At 43.6% G+C, this 19,638-nt stretch overlaps 1 protein-coding gene across 1 annotated transcript in view; it reads left to right on the forward strand.

The window, feature by feature from the left end:
- Positions 1-18,714, forward strand: part of LMX1B (LIM homeobox transcription factor 1 beta) — a 133,379-nt gene extending 114,665 nt beyond the window's left edge. The window contains exons 3-8 of the mRNA XM_034752083.1: positions 3,615-3,847; positions 10,409-10,587; positions 11,272-11,349; positions 11,824-11,890; positions 14,088-14,249; positions 16,137-18,714. Coding sequence (XP_034607974.1) covers positions 3,615-3,847; positions 10,409-10,587; positions 11,272-11,349; positions 11,824-11,890; positions 14,088-14,249; positions 16,137-16,294 — 877 coding nt within the window. The 3' untranslated portion in view covers positions 16,295-18,714. The remainder of the gene's footprint in view (positions 1-3,614; positions 3,848-10,408; positions 10,588-11,271; positions 11,350-11,823; positions 11,891-14,087; positions 14,250-16,136) is intronic.
- Positions 18,715-19,638: the final 924 nt, after the last annotated feature.

Genomic DNA, 19,638 nt, shown 5'->3' on the forward strand with positions numbered 1-19,638 from the left:
ACAGCGTTGATTTGAAATGCAAATGAAGTCAGGAAGGTTGAGACTGCAGAGGCTGCAATTTCCCCCTTGAGAAGCTGTTCTATCTACAGCCTGTCGGAGGCTGTTCCCACCTGTCGGGCTGGTCCCATCCCTCCTTGTATCCATCCACCTGAGTTGTAGTGAGGCGAACACAGGTTCACTGTCACAGTGGTGTGAATGAACGGATGCCAGTGAGAGGAGTTTTATGCCTTCACCCCAGACTTGGTAATCTTCAGCTTGTTCCATCACAACAACTCTTCAGGCAAAAGATACAAGCTTAATTAAACTGAGCCAAACGGGTTTAAACAGTTAAATAGAAATGACTTTTTAAAGCGGTTAGAACTGTTTGCTCCTTGTCTTTTAATTAAGGCTGTCAAGCGATTAAAAAAATTAATCACGATTAATCGCACTGTTAATAATAGAATACCACTTATTTAAATATTTTTGGATGTTTTCTACATTTTCAAATATATTGATTTCAATTACAACACGGAATACGAAGTGTACAGTACTCACTTGATATTTATTTTTATTACAAATATTTGCACTGTAAAAAAATAAAGAAATAGTATTTTTCAATTCACCTCATACAAGTACTGTGGTTCAATGTCTTTATCATGAAAGTTGAACTTACAGACGTAGGATTATGTACAAGAAAACCCTTCATTCAAAAATAAAATAATGTAAAATTTTAGAGCCTGCAAGTCCACTCAGTCCTACTTCTTGTTCAGCCAGTCACTCAGACAAACAAGTTTGGTTACAATTTTCAGGAGATAATGCTGCCCGCTTCTTGTTTACAGTGTCACCTGAAAGTGAGAACAGGCATTCGCATGGCACTGTTGTATCCGGTGTTGCAAAATATTTATGTGCCAGATGCGCTAAAGATTCATATGTCTCTTCATGCTTCAACCATGCTGATGACGGGTTCTGCTCGATAACAATCCAGAGTCAGATGCCACCAGCTGAAGTTTGATTTTCTTTTTTGGTGGTTCAGGTTCTGTAGTTTCTACATTGGAGCGTTGCTATTTTAAGACTTCTGAATTCATGCTCCACACCTCGTCCCTCTCAGATTTTGGAAGGCACTTCAGATTCTTAAACCTTGGGTCAAGTGCTGTGGCTGTCTTTAGAAATCTCACACTGATACCTTCTTTGCGTTTTGTCAAATCGGCAGTTTAAAGTGTTCTTAAAAAGAACATGTGCTGGGTCATCATCCGAGTCTGCTATAACATGAAATATATGGCAGAATGCGGTAAAACAGAACAGGAGACATATAATTCTCCCCCAAGGAGTTCAGTCACAAATTTAATTAACACGTTATTTTTTTAAAAAGCATCATCAGCATGGAAGCATGTCCTCTGGAATGGTGGCCGAAGCATGAAGGGGCATACGAATGTTTAGCATATCTGGCACGTAAATACCTGGCAACACCGACTACAAAAGTGCCATGTGAACGCCTGTTCTCACTTTCAGGTGCTGTAATTAAGAAGCAGGCAGCAGTATCTCCCATAAATGTACACAGAGTTGTTTGTCTTAGCAATTGGCGGAACAAGAAGTAGGACTGAGTGGACTTGTAGTATAAAGTTTTACATTGTTTTGTTTATGAGTACAGTTATGTAACAAAAAAAATCTACATTTGTAAGTTACACTTTTACAATAAAGAGATTGCACTACAGTACTTGTATGAGATGAAAAATACTATTTCTTTTATCATATTTACAGTGCAAATATTTGTAATTAAAAATAATAATATAGAGTGAGCACTGTACACTTTGTTCTGTGTTATAATTGAAAACAATATATTTGAAAATGTAGAAAAACATCTAAAACTATTTAATAAATTTCAATTGGTATTCTCTATTGTTTAACAGGGCACTTAATCACAATTAATTTTTTTTGAGTTAATCGCGTGAGTTAACTGCGATTAATCGACAGCCCTGCTTTTAATCCTTTTAGCTATTTTATTACGCAGGTGCACCAAATATTTCCCTTTTAGGGACTGACCAGCTAACGCCTTTTTATACTTTTGTTAAGTCAACCAATACAAATGTATGGTCAGATTTTCTCCCTCTGTTAATAGTTTGCATCTACCAGCAAAAATAGCTGTCGGAAAATCCAATGCACTGTAGGAAATGAAATGGCCTTATTTTCTGGAGGTGTCCCAGAGTCTCCTGGGGCATCAGATTCCATTTAATAGGCTTGGTTCATTATGGATCCAAAGAGGAGCTTGTTGGCTGGTTTATGAGGCATGTACAATATACAGGCATGTGGAAGTTCTCTCCCACCTGCCCATACACTCCGCCCACCTTTTCACTAAAGAACTAGTAGCTGCCATTTTGCTGTATTTCCTCAGCTGAGACAAAATGAAGGCCTATGAGGCACATATCTAGCAGCCACGGTAGGACATGCACCCTGTAATGGAGTCCATTTGCCTGTTAACCAAAAGGTGGTCATTTTGAAAAACAAAGAGAAAAAAACCTCAGGACATATTTTTCTTTTCCCTGTAAGCAGAGCAGAGCATGTCTACTATACAAATACCTATGTGCTGCTCATTGCCTTGGAAACATGGATATATTACAAGACCTTACCTTGCATTTCTATGTATTGCCATGAAAAGATGCTAAAATCTAGATGCACCGAGCACACTATATGCTACAGGAAATTAATTAATCACTCACCTTTATTTGAAACGGCGCCTTTCATGCAAGCTCACTGGGGGAGCTTCCCAACTGCCATTAGAGAATCGAAATAAAACTAAATGAAATGATTCAAGCGTCACTTTCGAAAATGAACAATTGCTGAGAGTGGGGGAATTCTGAGAGTTTCATGAACTGTAGTGAGTGTTCTGGAGTCTGTGATTATGGCAATGGTTTAGCGGGTCATACGCTGTGTACCTCTGGAGGAGCCAGAGGGGGTTTCACATCCTTCCAAAAGGTAAACTACCTTCTCTGAAACAGGTTAGTCTGGAAATGACTCAACCGCCCCAGGAACACTCGTGTTCTTCCACATATCTTGCCCAGGCAATAATGCCCCTCCTTCCACATACTAAGGATCCCTTTCTTGTTTCAATGCTCATTTGTTATCCTCCACAGCAATAATTATACTAGGACAGTATAGTTACAAAATCACTATTGGGTTAGGTATCAGAAAATTAGTTTGGGTAGCCTAAGGTTTGACTCAAATCTTTCTCCAAAAGTTGAACTGAACTGCATTTGTTTAGAGCTTTCAGAGAGATTAAGTAACTTTTTTTTGTTCACTTTTTCTCTTGTGCCTCTGGAACTCTTGGGTTCATCCCCTGATGGAGGAACAACAACATTTTGAGACAGAGGCTGCTCTTTGGGTCTTTCCAACCCGACCAAACCACAGGTGCCCTGGAAATCTCATGAGGAAACTAGAGCTCAAGAGACTTCTAGACTAAAGGGTTCAGAATTCAAATAAGTTGGGTCCTGCTGGAGGTACTGAGGTTCACCGGTCGCTAATGTGCTAAGCCGTGTGGCAAGCTGATCTGCAGTGCAATTAAAATCTGAACCTATTTTTCCTGTTGAAATAAATACGGTACACGTTCTGACATTTCCCCTTCCTCCCTTTCCTTCTCACAGGCTATTTGCTGCTAAGTGCAGTGGCTGCATGGAAAAGATCGCCCCAACAGAATTTGTGATGAGAGCCTTGGAATGTGTTTACCACTTAAGCTGCTTCAGTTGCTGTGTCTGTGAACGACAGCTGAGGAAAGGAGATGAATTTGTTCTGAAGGAAGGACAATTGCTCTGCAAAAGTGACTATGAAAAAGAAAAAGACTTGCTGAGCTCAGTGAGCCCCGATGACTCAGACTCAGGTGAGCTCTTCTTGCACCTGTTCCAATTGATAGTTATGAACGGGCAAAGTGGGATGGAAAAGTCAGAGCCATCCTGAACCCTAGATTCACAGGCAGTGGAAGAAGAGGTCACAGGGCCCAGTCATTCAGTCTGATTTTGAAGACCACCCATAGGTGCCCTTTCTTTCAGACTCCATTGTGCTGGTGCCTTGACCCCTTTGCCCTTGGGCACTGCCCGTTAGGAGCTATCCCCAAATATCTAGTCTAGATCTTTCCTTCCTTAGCTTCAGGCCATTGCTCGTTGTCCTACCATCTTAGTAGAGGACAAGAATAATTTACAAGATGCTGAGATCCAAATAAGGTATTGCCCCAAAGCCTAATGTTGTCAATGGGAGTCTTTCCATCCATTTAAATAACAGATTGGGGTTGTATCATACACCCATATTTCCTACCTGAGTATAGACAACTTGCTGTACATGCACATACATACAGGGTGTGTTATAAATGCAGTATGGCGTGAGGAATACACAGAGCTGGCTTGCAAAATAGACTTAAAGAAGTGATGTAATTTCCCTGAGTTCTCTGAGATAAGTGTCTCTCTGCCAGTCACAAGTGGGAATGCTAAGAACAGGCACAAATGCAATATTGAAATGTCAGGGACTTGAAGGAAACTGAACGCTGAGCGTGGCATTCCAATTGTGAAATTTGTGTTGCACTGGCAAAAGCAGTGGCTTCGTGTCCGCAAGGTCAGTGGCTCTCAAACTTTCCAAATGACTGTATCCCTCTCAGGGCTTTGATTTGTCTTGCGTACCTCAATTTACACCTCACTTTAAAACTACTTGTTTACAAAATCAGACATACAAATACAAAAGTGTCACAGCTCACTATTCCTGAAACATTGCTTATGTTCTCATTTTTACCATGTAATTATAAAATAAATAATTGGAATATAAATACCGTATTTACATTTCAGTGTGTAGTACATAGAGCAGTATAAACCAGTCATTGTCTGTATGAAATTTGAGTTTGTCCTGACTTCGCTAGTGCTTTTTATGTAGCCTGTTGTAAAACTAGGCAAAAATCTAGATGAGCTGATGTACCCTCTGGAAGACCCCTGCGTAGCCCTGGTTGAGAACCACTGTGCTAGTGCAGTCTGAGTAGTTCGCTCTGACACTAAGGAAGTCCTGCAGCAGGTCAAGGCAGGACGGAGGGGTTAACTTAAAAGATACCAAAAAATAATCCAGACTGGGCATTTTGCCACCAAATATTGCCACCTAGAGTCATAACATTTAATTTAGTAACTTCTGTCATACAGAGCTCACTCACCATGCAGACACTTCCAGAAGCTGCACTTCCTGCCAGTTTTAAACACGAGTTACAGGAAAAATAGCATTTACTTGTCTTCCTTTTTATAAAAAAAATTCCTGAGAATTATTCCAACCCTCCTGGTGGGTAACTGTCACAGGTCAGTTTTTACCAAAGCAGCAGTACTTGAATTGGAATAAAATGAGTGATCCCGTACCCCATCCTGCTCCGCAGAGCGATGGTGCCCACCCTGCAAAAAGAGAGATTCAGGTGTCTCAGTTTCTTCTCATCAGTTCATTGATGTTAAGGCCAGAAGGGACCTTGATGATCACCTGTTCTGAGCTCCGGCATAGCCCCGGGCAGAGAACTTCCCCCTGTAATTCCTTCGAGTGAGGGAACCCTCCTTCCCGGCTACACAAGTGACTGTTCTCAAGCCCAGCATTTTGTTGCTGGGCTGATTAGCCCACCTTTTACAAAGACATTTCCATTCTCTCAACTCTGCTTCTGGTATTCCACTAGCAGCAGTGAAATGGGGTAGGTGACATAACGGCCTGGCCTCACCCCCCAAAAACTCGAGCCCTGCCATGAGTAACCGACAAACAACCAAATCGGCACAGAGCATGTTATAATTTTACGAAATCGGGCCTGAGCCCTCTGATGTGGATGTTTGTGATTCATTGTCCCAATACTTGGGAAATATTCATGCCTTTGACCCCCCCATACTATGAGACTCTGTTCTACTTCCCACAACTGCCTCTGGGGAACCCCTTCCATTTCTACCTCCCTCCCCTTTAGTGGTCCTCTGGAAGAAAAAGCCCAGTGGCTTTCAATGCACAGTCCCCTTGTGATGTCTTTGAGAGCAGCCGATTGGCCTGGCCCCTGCATCTTGAACTATGGTGGGGAGAAGCCCACCCCCCATCAAATTCCCAGGAAAGATTTTCTAGGGAATGAGTACCCTGCCTGCCCTCCATTCTGAGCCGGGGGAGCAGCACCAGACAGTGAGGTGAGTGAGTTAATATGTCATGCTTTGATCCCCACTCAAGCGTTTGCAGCTCTGGTCTCAGCAGAGATCAGGCTCCAAGCCCACTAGCGTTTGCAATTCCAGAAGGCATGGGATTCCTCTTTGCCTTATCCATTCATCATAATTTGAAAATCCTGCATTGCTGATGTGCCATCTCTGGCTCCCAGGCTCGAGACACGTACAAATCATTGCTAGTAGGCATTGGAACCACTCATCTATTTCTGAGAAAATGTCTAAGAAAAACAACGATTATCATTCCATTAAATGTACAAGCAACATGGATATTTGCTTCAGTTTTATGGGGAAAATATATTACTCTCAGTCTAACTCAGAGCAGTTTTTAGCCTTGATCTTTGCTTTGAGATCCACATCCTCCACGTTGTTAAAATTTTGTATTTCCATGTCAGGAATGTAGCGAGGCAAAGGACACTGCTGCCTCAGCAGGATGTGCAGCTCTCAAGCCATTTCTAGAGCTGGGTTTTATTTAGTGCCAGACCATATTTGTAGGCCCTCAGACTCCTCATTTCATAAACCTCAATGTGCAGGTTTCTGGTTCCTAGCAAATATGGCCACTAAAATGTATTGATCTAGTGTATGTGGGTCCCCTACTGCTTTTCAGATAGGATGTTCTCTCTATGTGAAACTCATTCAGGAATACTCAGGCCTTACTCAGACAAATTCCCATTGAAATCATCAGTCCCTAGTCTTCAGTACATACGTGTTTCTGTCTTCATCCACTTTCTGCCAAACAACAGCATTGTGGATGGGTCTCTCCTGTTCTCCCATGCTACGTGTTAGCATCACAGCACACAGGCAGTGGTTGCCAGCTGTCAGCTGGCTTCATTTGACATTTACTTCTGACACTGATGCACACATCCTCCCCAGCCAGAGTCCCCTTGTGTGTCATGATCAAATCAGCAAGGCCTAGGAGGTATCAGGGAAGCATAATGATGTGCATTTGAGTTCAGCTTTACTTGCCCACGATACACACAGTAGCATCTCCAGCAGATGAGAAGCATTTTTTTCATTGACAAAGAACCCGAAACCCCAGCCCACTCCATCCCCACAAAATGAGTGTCACAAGACATTTTTCCTTCCATTGTTTAAAACAGTGAAAGCCCAATGCTCCCCATTCCCTCTGTGAGTGCAAATGATTTCACACAGCTCTGGATGAGTGCACCTTCTTCTCCAATCAAATATCCACTGGTCACAAAAATAACTCTTCAATGTGCAACATGAACCTTCACAAACCTTCCCATAGAAACAGCAATCTGGAAAGTTAATGATGCCACAGTAATTGAAATGACAGAACTGCTCTTTAATCGTTATACAAAAGGCGCCTCTTAAACTGAAATACATGGAGGTGCATGTGAATCAGCTCCTAAAACGAATTAAAAGTCTAACTTGTTAATTCCCCAAATACGATATTTGAACGTATCAAAATTATAGTTTCTTAATTTTAAAGATCTACAGAATAGTATATTAATGTTTTCTGAATGAAAATCAGTGGTCTAGTGAAATTCATATAAAATAGACCTATTTGAATGATAAATTTTGGCCACAGATATTGATGTGGACACATAAGTTATTTCAATGAGGACAAAAATATGCACTTACTCATAAACCTTTGGCATGGGAGTTGGGATTTCTCACTACTAACCACTAATGCACACTACAAATATATTTATGCTATAAATGCACATACACAGAGTCTAATACATACTTATATGGACCCAGGCCTACACACACTCATAGAGGCTCATGCACAGGCCACACATAAAAGCATAGAATCATAGGACTGGAAGGGCCCTTGAGAGGTCATCTCGTCCAGTCCTCTGCACTCAAGGCAGGACTAAGTATTATCTGGACCATCCCTGACAAGTGTTTGTCCAACCTGCTCTTAAAAATCTCCAATGATGGAGATTCCACAACTTACGTAGGCAATTTATTCCAATGCTTAACCACCCTGACAGTTAGGAAGTTTTTCCTAATGTCCAACCTAAACCTCCCTTGCTGCAATTTAAGCCCATTGCTTCTTGTCCTGTCCTTAGAGGTTAAGAAAAACAATTTTTCTCCCTCCTCCTTGTAACAATTTTTTACGTACTTGAAAACTGTTATCATGTCCCGCCCTTAGTCTTCTCTTTCCAGACTAAACAAACCCAGTTTTTTCAATCTTCCCTCACAGGTCATGTTTTCTAGACCTTTAATCATTTTTGTTTCTCTTCTCTGGACTCTCTCCAATTTGTCCACATCTTTCCTGAAATGTGGCGCCCAGAACTCGACACAATACTCCAGTTGAGGCCTAATCAGCGCAGAGTAGAGTGGAAGAATTACTTCTCATGTCTTGCTTTACAATACTCCTGCTAATACATCCCAGAATGATGTTTGCTTTTTTTGCAACAGCGTTATGCTGTTGACTCATATTTAGCTTGTGGTCCATTATGACCCCCAGATCCCTTTCTGCAGTATTCCTTCCTAGGCAGTCATTTCTCATTTGGTATGTGTGCAACTGATTGTTCTTTCCTAAATGGAGTACTTTGCATTTGTCCTTATTGAATTTCATCCTATTTATTTCAGACCATTTCTCCAGTTTGTCCAGATCATTTTGAATTTTAACCCCATCCTCTAAAGCATTTGCAACCCTTCCCAGCTTGGTATCATCCGCAAACTTTATAAGTGTACTCTCTATGCCATTATCTAAATTATTGATGATGATATTGAACAGAACAGAACCCAGAACTGATCCTTTCAGGACCCCACTCGTTACATCCTTCCAGCATGACTGTGAACTGTGTGAACCACTGATAGCTATTCTCTGGGAATGGTTTTTCAACCAGTTATGCACCCACCTTATAATAGCTCCATCTAGGTTGCATTTCCCTAGTTTGTTTATCAGAAGGTCATGTGGGACAGTATCAAAAGCTTTACTAAAGTCAAGATATATCACGTCTGCCACTTCCCTCCTATCCATAAGACTTGTTACCCTGTCAAAGAAAGCTATCAGGTTTAGGGTGACCAGATGTCATGATTTTATAGGGACAGTCCTGATTTTGGGGTCTTTTTCTTATATAGGCTCCTATTATCCCCCACGCCCTGTCCCGATTTTTCATATTTGCTGTCTGGTCACCCTAATCAGGTTTGTTTGACACGATTTGTTCTTGACAAATCTATGCTGACTGTTACTTATCACCTTACTATCTAGATGTTTGCAAATTGATTGCTTAATTATTTGCTCCATTATCTTTCTGGGCACAGAAGTTAAGCTGACTGGTCTGTAATTCCCTGGGTTGTCCTTATTTCCCTTTTTATAGATGGGCACTGTTTTTGCCCTTTTCCAGTTTTCTGGAATCTCTCCCGTCTTCCATGACTTTTCAAAGATAATCCCTAATGGCTCAGATATCTCCTCTGTCAGCTCCTTGAGTATTCTAGGATGCATTTCATCAGGCCCTGGTGACTTGAAGACATCTAACTAATTTTTAACTTGTTCTTTCCCTATTTTAGCCTCTTCTGATCCTACCTTATTTTCACTGGCATTCACTATGTTAGACGTCCAATCACCACCAACCTTCTTGGTGAAAACCAAAACAAAGAAGCCATTAAGCACCTCTGCCATTTCCACATTTTCTGTTACTATTTTTCCCCCCTCATTGAGTAAGGGGTCTACACTGTCCTTGGTCTTCCTCTTGCTTCTAATGTATTTGTAGATGTGTAGTGCACTGAGCGAGATTATTGAGGTTTTCCATAATATGCAGAAATGCAGAAACAAGTAATATGTTAAAAGTTACCTCTGGGGCTGCAAAAATATTAAAAAAACAACCAATTTTAAACTACATAGATTTGATTAAAAGAACTTTTAGATTTTTAATAACATTTATATTTAAAATTTCTTTCTTTTGTAACCTTAGAGGTAACCACAGTTTTTAAAGTCATACAATGTACAGCATAGAATAATCAACAGGGCCTGATTCTGCAAATGTTTAAAGACACTCCCAGGAGTAGTCCCATTGACTTCAGTTTCAGTTACATGCCTACTTAAGTGCTTGCTGGATTTTGGCCTGGCGTTTATGCACAAGGTCCCGTTTAACATGATATCATCCGACTTAGGGTTAATTTTAAGTTTTAAAACAAATGAAGGGTAATAGCTGAGTTCATTATCTTAAGGGGGTGTATTGTTACTCCATGAATATATCCTTTCAAAAGTCCTATTCTCTTAGCAAACCAAAAAGAATGTTCTGATAGTTTTCGTTTCTTGACAGTTAAAAGTGATGATGAGGATGGAGATGTTAAACCAACCAAAGGACAAGCAAACCAAGGAAAAGGGAGTGATGATGGAAAAGACCCAAGGAGACCCAAACGACCAAGGACAATACTTACAACGCAGCAGAGAAGAGCATTCAAAGCATCCTTTGAAGTGTCTTCAAAGCCATGTAGGAAGGTAGGCTCTTCAGCAGAGACCCGCAAGCAATCTGGTTTTCTGCTGGTAGCCCACAGAACACAATACCAAACTCTGTGGAAAACCCTTACACAAGGGAAATATTTGGTTGCTCAAAAATTTGCTAATAAAACATGAACTGATCATTTACCATTAGAGTCTCAGGAATCATGTGGCCCCTCCAAAACTGAAGAAGTCACTTTTCTAAGGAGATGAGTGCACATCCCCATTCCTGTAGTTATTGTTCCAGCCCTGGCTTTACAAAATGTAACCAGGATGTTCAGTCATTTATAGCAGATAGGACTGTGGAAAAAACTATTTGCATCACTGGTAAAACTGGTGGAAAATCACCTCTTTGTGAAAGGCAACATACTTTGCCGTTTCTGCTCCATTTTTTTTTTTTTTTTTTTTTGCTGTCTGAAGTGTGTCTTCACTGTGAAAAAGTGACATTTATCTGCATCTATAGAAAATGTGTCACTTGGGATAAGTGTGATGTGTCTCAGGGTTGCCATTTGCCTTTGTTCGTGGTGACAAATTGTGTTTATTGGCCAAAATATCAAAATTTTATTCTTAGCCAAATTTACAAATCAGTGTTTCATAGGTTAAAAAAAAATAATGACATGATCTCTCTCCTGACCCACCTACTTAGGTGTAAGTTAATTCTTCTTTAAACATTTCCTCCTGTAGGTCAGAGAAACACTAGCAGCTGAAACAGGACTCAGTGTGCGAGTTGTCCAGGTCTGGTTTCAGAACCAAAGAGCAAAGGTAAGTTATTTGTCCAAATCTCAAAAGTAAAGCCTGAAGCACGTGTACAGTACTCCCAGCAGCAATGGCAGCCATGCACAGCTCTTCCCTTTCACTAAAAGGTCTACGTCACTGAGATAACCAGGCAGGAATTAGGTTTTATAAAACCGTTTTGTGACATGTGGGCTCCTCACAAGTGCATATTTCTGCATGTACTGCACAGACTATGTTCATTAGGAAGGCCTATTTCCAGACATCTGCACCTAGAGTAGAATGGTCCAAGCAATGCTAGATAAGGACTAGTTTGTATATGCAAATATGGAACTGCAAACCCAAAGTTATCTGCTCAGGAATGACAGTTGAGCCCCTGGTGGGGTGTACGGGAATATACACACTCTGTATTGATAGGTTTGACATTTGCACAGAGTTTTGTAACTAAACCAGCTCTTTCCATTCAAATCCATGAGATTATCCTGTGTTTCCTGTTTTATTCAGATGAAGAAACTAGCACGGAGGCATCAGCAGCAGCAGGAGCAGCAAAATTCTCAGCGACTAGGGCAAGGTAAAGCCATGTTTGTGATGGAAGCAGGGAGAAGGGAAGGGGCTTTGTGGGTTTATCATAGCGTGTGTGGGAGGGAGCAGACAGCCATGTGTTCGTCCATACAGAGGACATCGCTTTCTATTGTGCACACAGTGACCTATACTCACAGAGAGGGTTCTGTTCACACCGGCCAGGCCCTCCGGTTACACCTGTGTCTATCATTGGGCCAAACCTCCTGGGCCCCTACTCAGGTCCCTGCCATCCCCTCCCTGTGGTCAAACCTGCAGGGGGATAGAGGTTTAGGGGAGTCCCCATTTGTGGATCCCTCAAACCAGTTTTCCCCTGCCATAGAAAAGGGTGCTGTGGCCACTCTGAATCTGAGGGATCCACAGGTCATTTGTGAGGCGCAGGACCACCCCTACCATACGCAAAGTACACAGCTGCGTAGGGCACCAGGAAACTTGGGGCACCACATTGCCTGGTGCCCTGCGCAGGTGCGTGCTGCTCCATCCCTTGCCCCACCTCTTCCCCAGGCCCCACACCCCCGCCCCTGCCCCAGCCCCACCTCTTCCCGCCCCTGCTCCGCCCCAGCCCTGCCCCCACTCCACCCCTTCCCCAAAGCTCCCGCCCTGCTCTGCCCCAGCCCCACCTCTTCCCCCCCCGAGGACTGCAGCAGGGCCAGGCCTGCACTCACCGGCGGCGGGAAGTGCAGGGACCCGACCCCAGCCGCGCCACTGGTGAGTGCTGGGGGGTGGTTCCCTCCTACCCCCCAAGCCAGCCCCCCCTTCCAGGGTCCCCCCCTACCCCATGGGGGAGGGGGCCGCATCGGACCCCAGAATAGCTAGGGACGGCCCTGGGAGGAGGCCCAGTGTCTGTGCAGTGGCCAAGTGTTAGGTGGCCCCTTAGCAGCAGCAGCAAAGTGCACCGATGCGAATACTGTACAGTCTGGAGATGCTGATGGGAACGGAAAGGGGACGCTGTTTGGCCCCCCCGCCTACTTCTGAGCCATTCCAGTCTCCACATTCTTCCTAGCTACTCTGAAACTTGCTCTCTTTGGATTCTCAGCAGCCTATACTCTGAGCTGCTCACTAGTATAATGAAATGCACAGCGTTCATTCCTCTCGAGCACTTTTTCACAATTACTGGTTATTTGCACTGCTGTGACGTGACAGGCAGCATCAGGGCTCCATTGTGCTGGGCACTGGGCACTTCTCTGCCCCAAAATGCATACAGTGTAATTGGAGAGAAGACACAACAAGTGATGGAAGATTGAGCAGGAAGTCTAATCATTCTACATCAGCCTCATCAGAGTCAGGGCCAGGGGGTTGGGAGGCACCTCTGATTCCAGGGAGACATTTGCAGCATTCGTTCTGCCGTCCTGTTCCAGGAGCTAGGAACCTCTGAGCAAGAGATGAAAAAAGATGCCTTTCTGATTGTACCAGATCCCTGTCGTTAAGGGTCCAAGTTTTCACTTGATCTGCATCCACAATCAAGACCAGATTTTCCAAGGAGCTGGTTGGGAAACCTGGCCACTGACTTTGCTGCCTAAATGAGAGTTGAGCTGTTTTGGAAATCTGGCTCTAACTGACCCGCAGGATAAATGCTCCCCTTAACACTGGGATTTCCTACTGGCTGAGTTGCAGCTGAGTATGTGGTAGTTGGGTAGCAGCGATTTGCTGAATGCCTAATTCTGCCTTTGTGAGACAGTGTCCTGGTCTCTCACATTCACCCCCCAGGAGGCAGGTATTTCCAAGCACTGCTGGTTTCTGAACTCTGGGCACAAACAGAATAACTTGGCCATCTCACTGGTGCTCTGGGCTTTCCTGTAGTTCCTTTAAAATCTAACTGAAATGGGTCAGGGCTATTCAATTCTCTCCCACAAAGTGGGATTGAGCTGCTGATTTTTCCCAGGAAGAGTGATGCTGCAGTAGAAGGTCCTGGAGAGCTGGACAGTGTGACAAAACTACAGACCTCTGGAGGACACATGGTTTCTAGCAAATGGTGATCACTTACTACACTGTCTTTGACTGACCCCGCGGGGAGCCCGGGGCTGGTTGGTCTTAAGAGTGTTTTCACTATAGTAGAAGTTTTAGTAATTCCATCTCACTAGTGGCCTCGCATTCCAGTGTAGCACAGAGTGGGCAGTAAGCAGGGTATAAACCCCATGTGTTCGGCTTCATGGCTAAACTGCGAATGGATTCCGCTGTTTGTTTTGCAGAAGTAATGTCCAACCGAATGGAAGGAATGATGACATCTTACACACCACTTGCACCACCACAGCAGCAGATTGTAGCAATGGATCAAAGCAGTTATGGCACGGACCCATTCCAGCAAGGTCTTACCCCTCCACAGATGCCAGGAGACCACATGAACCCCTATGGTAAGGCTCTCCACCTACCGGGAGCAGCACTTATCTGTATGGCAGTTCAGACTGCAAAGGTTCAGCCTAGTGATTTATTTTTTCAATATTTTTTCTGCGATTTGTGCTAGAGCATATATTGAACCAGCATAGTTTTTATTTTTATTTATTTATATGCACAAAAATGGGTAGGAGAAAACCTGTTCCAGGCTCTAGGCACCATTAACAAATATTTCAAAATACAGTTCTTAGCAATTACTAATCCAGCAACGTTACCCACCCCCAACGGAGTCAGCCAAGAGTGACCAAACAGAAAATAAACAGCACCAGAACCCCCCTCCGCCCACCCTCACAGTCCTTCCCTTTCCCCCAAAGCTCAGAAAAAAGCAGGCATTTTGCAGCATGCTCCCAGGGCCGCCCAGAGGGAGGGGGCAAGTGGGGCAATTTGCCCCAGGCCCCACAGGGGCCCCCACAAGAATATAGTATTCTATAGTATTGCAACTTTTTTTTATGGAAGGGGCCCCCGAAATTGCTTTGCCCCAGGCCCCCTGAATCCTCTGGGCGGCCCTGCATGCTCCAACAGAGGGAATGAATCTTGTGGTCCCCAAATGCAAAAATTACCATCTCCATAAACTCCCTCAAATGGTACGCTCTGACTTGTTAACGAGCAGCTCTTGTATTGCTGCGAGATGTGCCAGGACAGAATATTCCCTCCCGGACTTATATGATACTTTCTGACCTAAGACAATTACTGGCTTCTACCCATTTCCCACTCACCACATCACATGGCCAGGTGTAACCAAATGGCACCTTTTACATGGTACTGCTAATGCTACACGAATGTATAAAGCGTCATGGCTGTTACAGGACTATTACAGTCTTGGATTTAAATATGATTTAAGAGGATTTTTCAAACTGTGATAGTGACCTTGTAGCCAACATGGCTCAGTTATGTCACTTTAACTTCTATGATGTATGGGCACATTGGTATTGAGATGGATACACAGCTCTCTCAGTAACACTCACTGGAGTGACGTGCATGCAGCAGGAGGAAAGCAGACTCTGCTGTGTGCAGTTGTGTTTGTTGCATAGAGGTGCATGCACACTGGGCAGTTTGGTAAATGAAACAGAGGAGTCTGAATTTCAAGTGTATTTCGTAAAGAAACTTGAAGCCCAAAGGAACTTTGGAGGAGTCGGGTTTGGTGGCTAACATTTTGCTTGGCTCGCTCAATGAATCCCCACTAGAGAAATGGTCTGTGCCTCAAATCAAACACAAAGAAATACAATGCAACCATTTCAATTGAGTGCCACTGGAGCACTTTCTGGTGCCCTCCCAGGTGGTCAGTTGACATTTAAGCCACGAAAAGAGATAAAAGGCAGTATTGTCTCTGTTCCAAAACAAAACTCCATTGCATTTGCAGATATGACTTTTACTACATTGTGTCTGGGTGAGGAACATTTTTTCCCAAAGAGCCGTTTCCCATTGTCAGCATTGGGGGCCTGGTCCTGCATTAATTGACTACCCAACGTTTCTGTTATGGAATGCAAGGTCCCAGCTCGTGAGGAGCATGTGATCCTCCCTGCTCTCTGTTGGTTGTCTGCTCATGTCAATTAGAGAAGATTTTTTTATGTGCTGGAGACAGCAGCGTAAAGGAAGTGCTTGCAGATTTCCTCCTTCTGTGCAGCATCAAAGCCATTGAAACACCTAGAATTTGATCTCCAGTCCCTGTTTAAAGAGCAGAGCCTTGCAGAAAAGTTAATTTATATTAGCTTAGGAAAAGAAAACAAAATGTATTAGCTTTTACTTTCACTTGTAAAAGACATTGTGCCTCCGAGTGCCTGAGAATCCTGAGTCTGTATTTCTCTCTCTGCACAGAACCAAGCTTAATTTGTACATTTTGTTTGCAGGAAACGACTCCATTTTTCATGATATCGACAGTGATACCTCTTTGACTAGCTTGAGCGACTGTTTCCTTGCCTCCTCAGAAGTTAACTCCATGCAGGCTAGAGTAGGAAACCCCATTGACAGGCTGTACTCTATGCAGAGCTCATATTTCGCCTCATGAAAATAATAATAATAAAGAAAACAAATAGCTGGTGTATCTTTAGCAAGTGACTTTTTGCAGAGCAGACTCTACAGCCATATGTTGCCCAGCTCTTCCTTCACAGTGACTCCTGCCGCCTCTGGACTGCCACGAGCATTTTTAGGAGGACCATATATTACATCAATCAATCAACCCACCAACCCCCTCCCCCACTCACACATAGACATCCTCAGTTATCCAGCTTGGACCAGGCCACGAGAAAAGCATGGGACGAATGGAACACCCAGCTCTCCAGCAGCCCTGGGTTTGGTTTGAGCTCCGCATTGTAAAGGAAATGACTGTGTGAAAAGCTAGACCTTTTTCCTTCTTTCTTTCTTCCTTTCGTTTGGATATTTAAACTTTTTTTTAAAAGCCACTGAGACTGACATCAGTCGACCATATGACGAATAAATCAGAGAAACTGGAGACTCCTCCCCTTTCTTATTGCATGACTCATGCTATGTTGTGGATAAATTGCCATTTGAACTGTGAGACGTTAATGTAAATGTGACGTTCAACATTTGTTTCCTTTCTACACTTTTTCTACATAACCCTCAATCTGCTGCTTAGTTTATAGCCCTTATACTGTATGATACTTAGAAAAACTGGTTAACAAGAAGCCTTGTGGCGAAGCCAGTGATTTCATAATTGAAAAAGGTCTATGACCCTGGAGAGAAGCTGCATGTTAGGGACAGATGCATTTAGATTAGTATTAATCTTGAATAATTAAAACAAAAGGTGCTTACACGACACAGAGCTTTATTTAATTTTTAATGTGTGAGAATAAACATTTACTTTTATTTGTAAGTAATTTAGTGCCAACTTTCAAGCCTAGACTGTGATTGGCAACCACGTGTTGTTCATTCTGTTCTGTTTATTTAGGTTTTGCATGAGACATAAATGTGCTACACTCCATTGTCCATCTGGAACAATTAAGACCTCCTTTAATTAATTTTCTTCCTTTGTCAAGGAAAGCGCAGGATCTAAACTCCTAGCCCAGACCCTGAGACGTGTCCTTGACATGTGCACGAAGTGACAAAGAACCCAGAGAGCATGAGGCTCTGGCACGAGCCTGAGTCTGATCTCACTGATGCAAGTTTCACACATTGATGTGACTCTGTTGCCTCCAGTGGTTACTCCAGACCTACACTAGCGAAATGGGAGGAGACCCGGGCTCATTATGCAGAGATAAAGAGGACTGTCTCAACAGCCCTTGCTGAAGTTTGAGCAGCCATTATAGATTTTTGTAGGACATAAAACATGATAAATAATAATATTGTAGTTATAAATATTGCCTGCAGACAATAATTATCAGGTGGAGAGCCAGACAAATATGGCCATGTCTCGTAACGGAGAAGACTTAGTGAGGAACAATTTGGCAAGGTAATAGAAGAATGATAGGGTGTGTTCAAAAACGAATAAAGATGGGTGAGGAGGGAAAAGTTAGGTATGTCAGGCCCATGCTTAAATAAATGTGTTCAAAACACTGACCATACCAGTGAAAACCAAGTTCAACGTGCTGGTTAACTTAACTCCTGGCGTGTGACGCATGGTGCAGGCTCAGGGGCTGCAGTCACACATAAGATGCAGTGCACTATGCAAAAATTCTTAAGCACTCAGAGGAGTCTGGCATATAGCCATGAGGCCCTCCATGCCACTTTGATGGGCCACAGGCAGCCAAAAATGTAACAGACTCCACAGCCTCGTTACATTCGGGGCAGCGTATGTATGTTCCAGTTTCCTGGGATAGTAGCACTGCCTGCTCAGGATAGGGCCCAGCTGTCATGGGAGCTGCCCATGAAAAGTTAAGCACCCTTTTCTAACCAGAAAGGGCTACTTCTTGCTTCCCAAAGGGGTGAATACCAAGTAGGGCAAGAAAGAGCCGAGTCAGCCAAAAAAGGACCTGCATTGCTCTGTGGCAAATGGTATAACTCATCTGGGACAGAGATTTAAAACAAAAGAGGGCAAGAGAGCACTTTTTACATCACAGGTGATTATTAACTCTCCCCACTTCACTAAACATGGGGAAAACAGAGCCACATCCCATCCAGGGGTGGCAAAGCAAACAAAGGTGTTCATTCCAAACAAGCATGGGTGGAGCTCAGAAACCATTTTACGCCTTTCTTAAAACCCAGCTTCCATGGCCAGGAGAAACACAAGCATTTGCACCTTGGTGAGGTGAGGAAAGGCTCCATTGGGAAAGGAAGTCTTCATATCATGCAGGAGAGATGGCACGGCTGGAGGTCTCCCCTCCGCTCTGCTGCCCACAGCACAGTGTCCCAAGTCAGGCAGAAGGGCCCTCTCGCTTAAACACACAGACACACCCCCGGGTTGCTCCATTCTTTCTAGTCCACTCCAGCCCTGGATGTTCTGGGCTAACAAAGCTCAAACCATCTCCTTGCTACTGCTCTGTTCCTACCTTGAACAGGAAGTAGCCCAAATTGCAACCTGCCAGTCTCACAGCAGTCACGGGTCAATCACAACTGCATGCATTCTGCAGAGCCCCTTTTTATCTCCTGGGGCGGGGGGAAGGAGCGGCTTTACCAGTTAAAGCAGGGCTTGGGAGCCCCTTGGATATCTTCTGCCAATTGGGAGGAAAAGGCTTGACTACCTTTGTTCTAACCCAGGCATCACCAATTTTTCCCCTTACGCTGTACCAAAAAACACCCCTGCTCACACTAGCTGGTATTTGTAAAGAACTCAGGTGACCTGGATATTTCCATTGCATTAGGAGCCAGAATTTGAGCATTTCTCATGTGGTACATTGGAAATATTTGTAACTACCCGCCTCACAGGATTAATCCAACCCCCAGCAAATATCGCTTTTCTCAGAGCAGGAGTGTCTTCACAAGCTCCAGCCTCTGATGTTTATGGCATCTACACACCATCAGAGGATCCCACCAGTCAGACCTCCTCTTTTACCAGTGCAGAATCAAAGGCCATAATTAGTGAATGTTGAGACTTGTCTGAGCACTGTAATGTGCCCCACAGTCTGGAGACTCCCCTGCTCCATGTCTACCTCTGGTTCTGGGCTGGATGTTGAAAAAATCCACTTCCAAGAAAGGAATCAGCAAGCCCGCTTTGGAGCTCAAGTATCGATAACCCTTCTGCTGCTCTTGGGATGGCACTATACCACCTCGGCATGTATTGCAATGTAGGTATAAATATACTCTCGGCTGTGCCTTTGGTGTGTTGTATGGCAATGCTTAGCCGTGTGTTCCCCCATATTATGCTCTAGCTGGTGCCAAGTGCATTGTACATGCGATCTCTTGGCCAACATGGCTAACTATATTTCCAGTGCCAGGGTGCACTGAAGCCAATCAAGA

Source organism: Trachemys scripta, chromosome 17, assembly GCF_013100865.1.
Source record: "Trachemys scripta elegans isolate TJP31775 chromosome 17, CAS_Tse_1.0, whole genome shotgun sequence".
Taxonomy (NCBI): Eukaryota; Metazoa; Chordata; order Testudines; family Emydidae; genus Trachemys; species Trachemys scripta.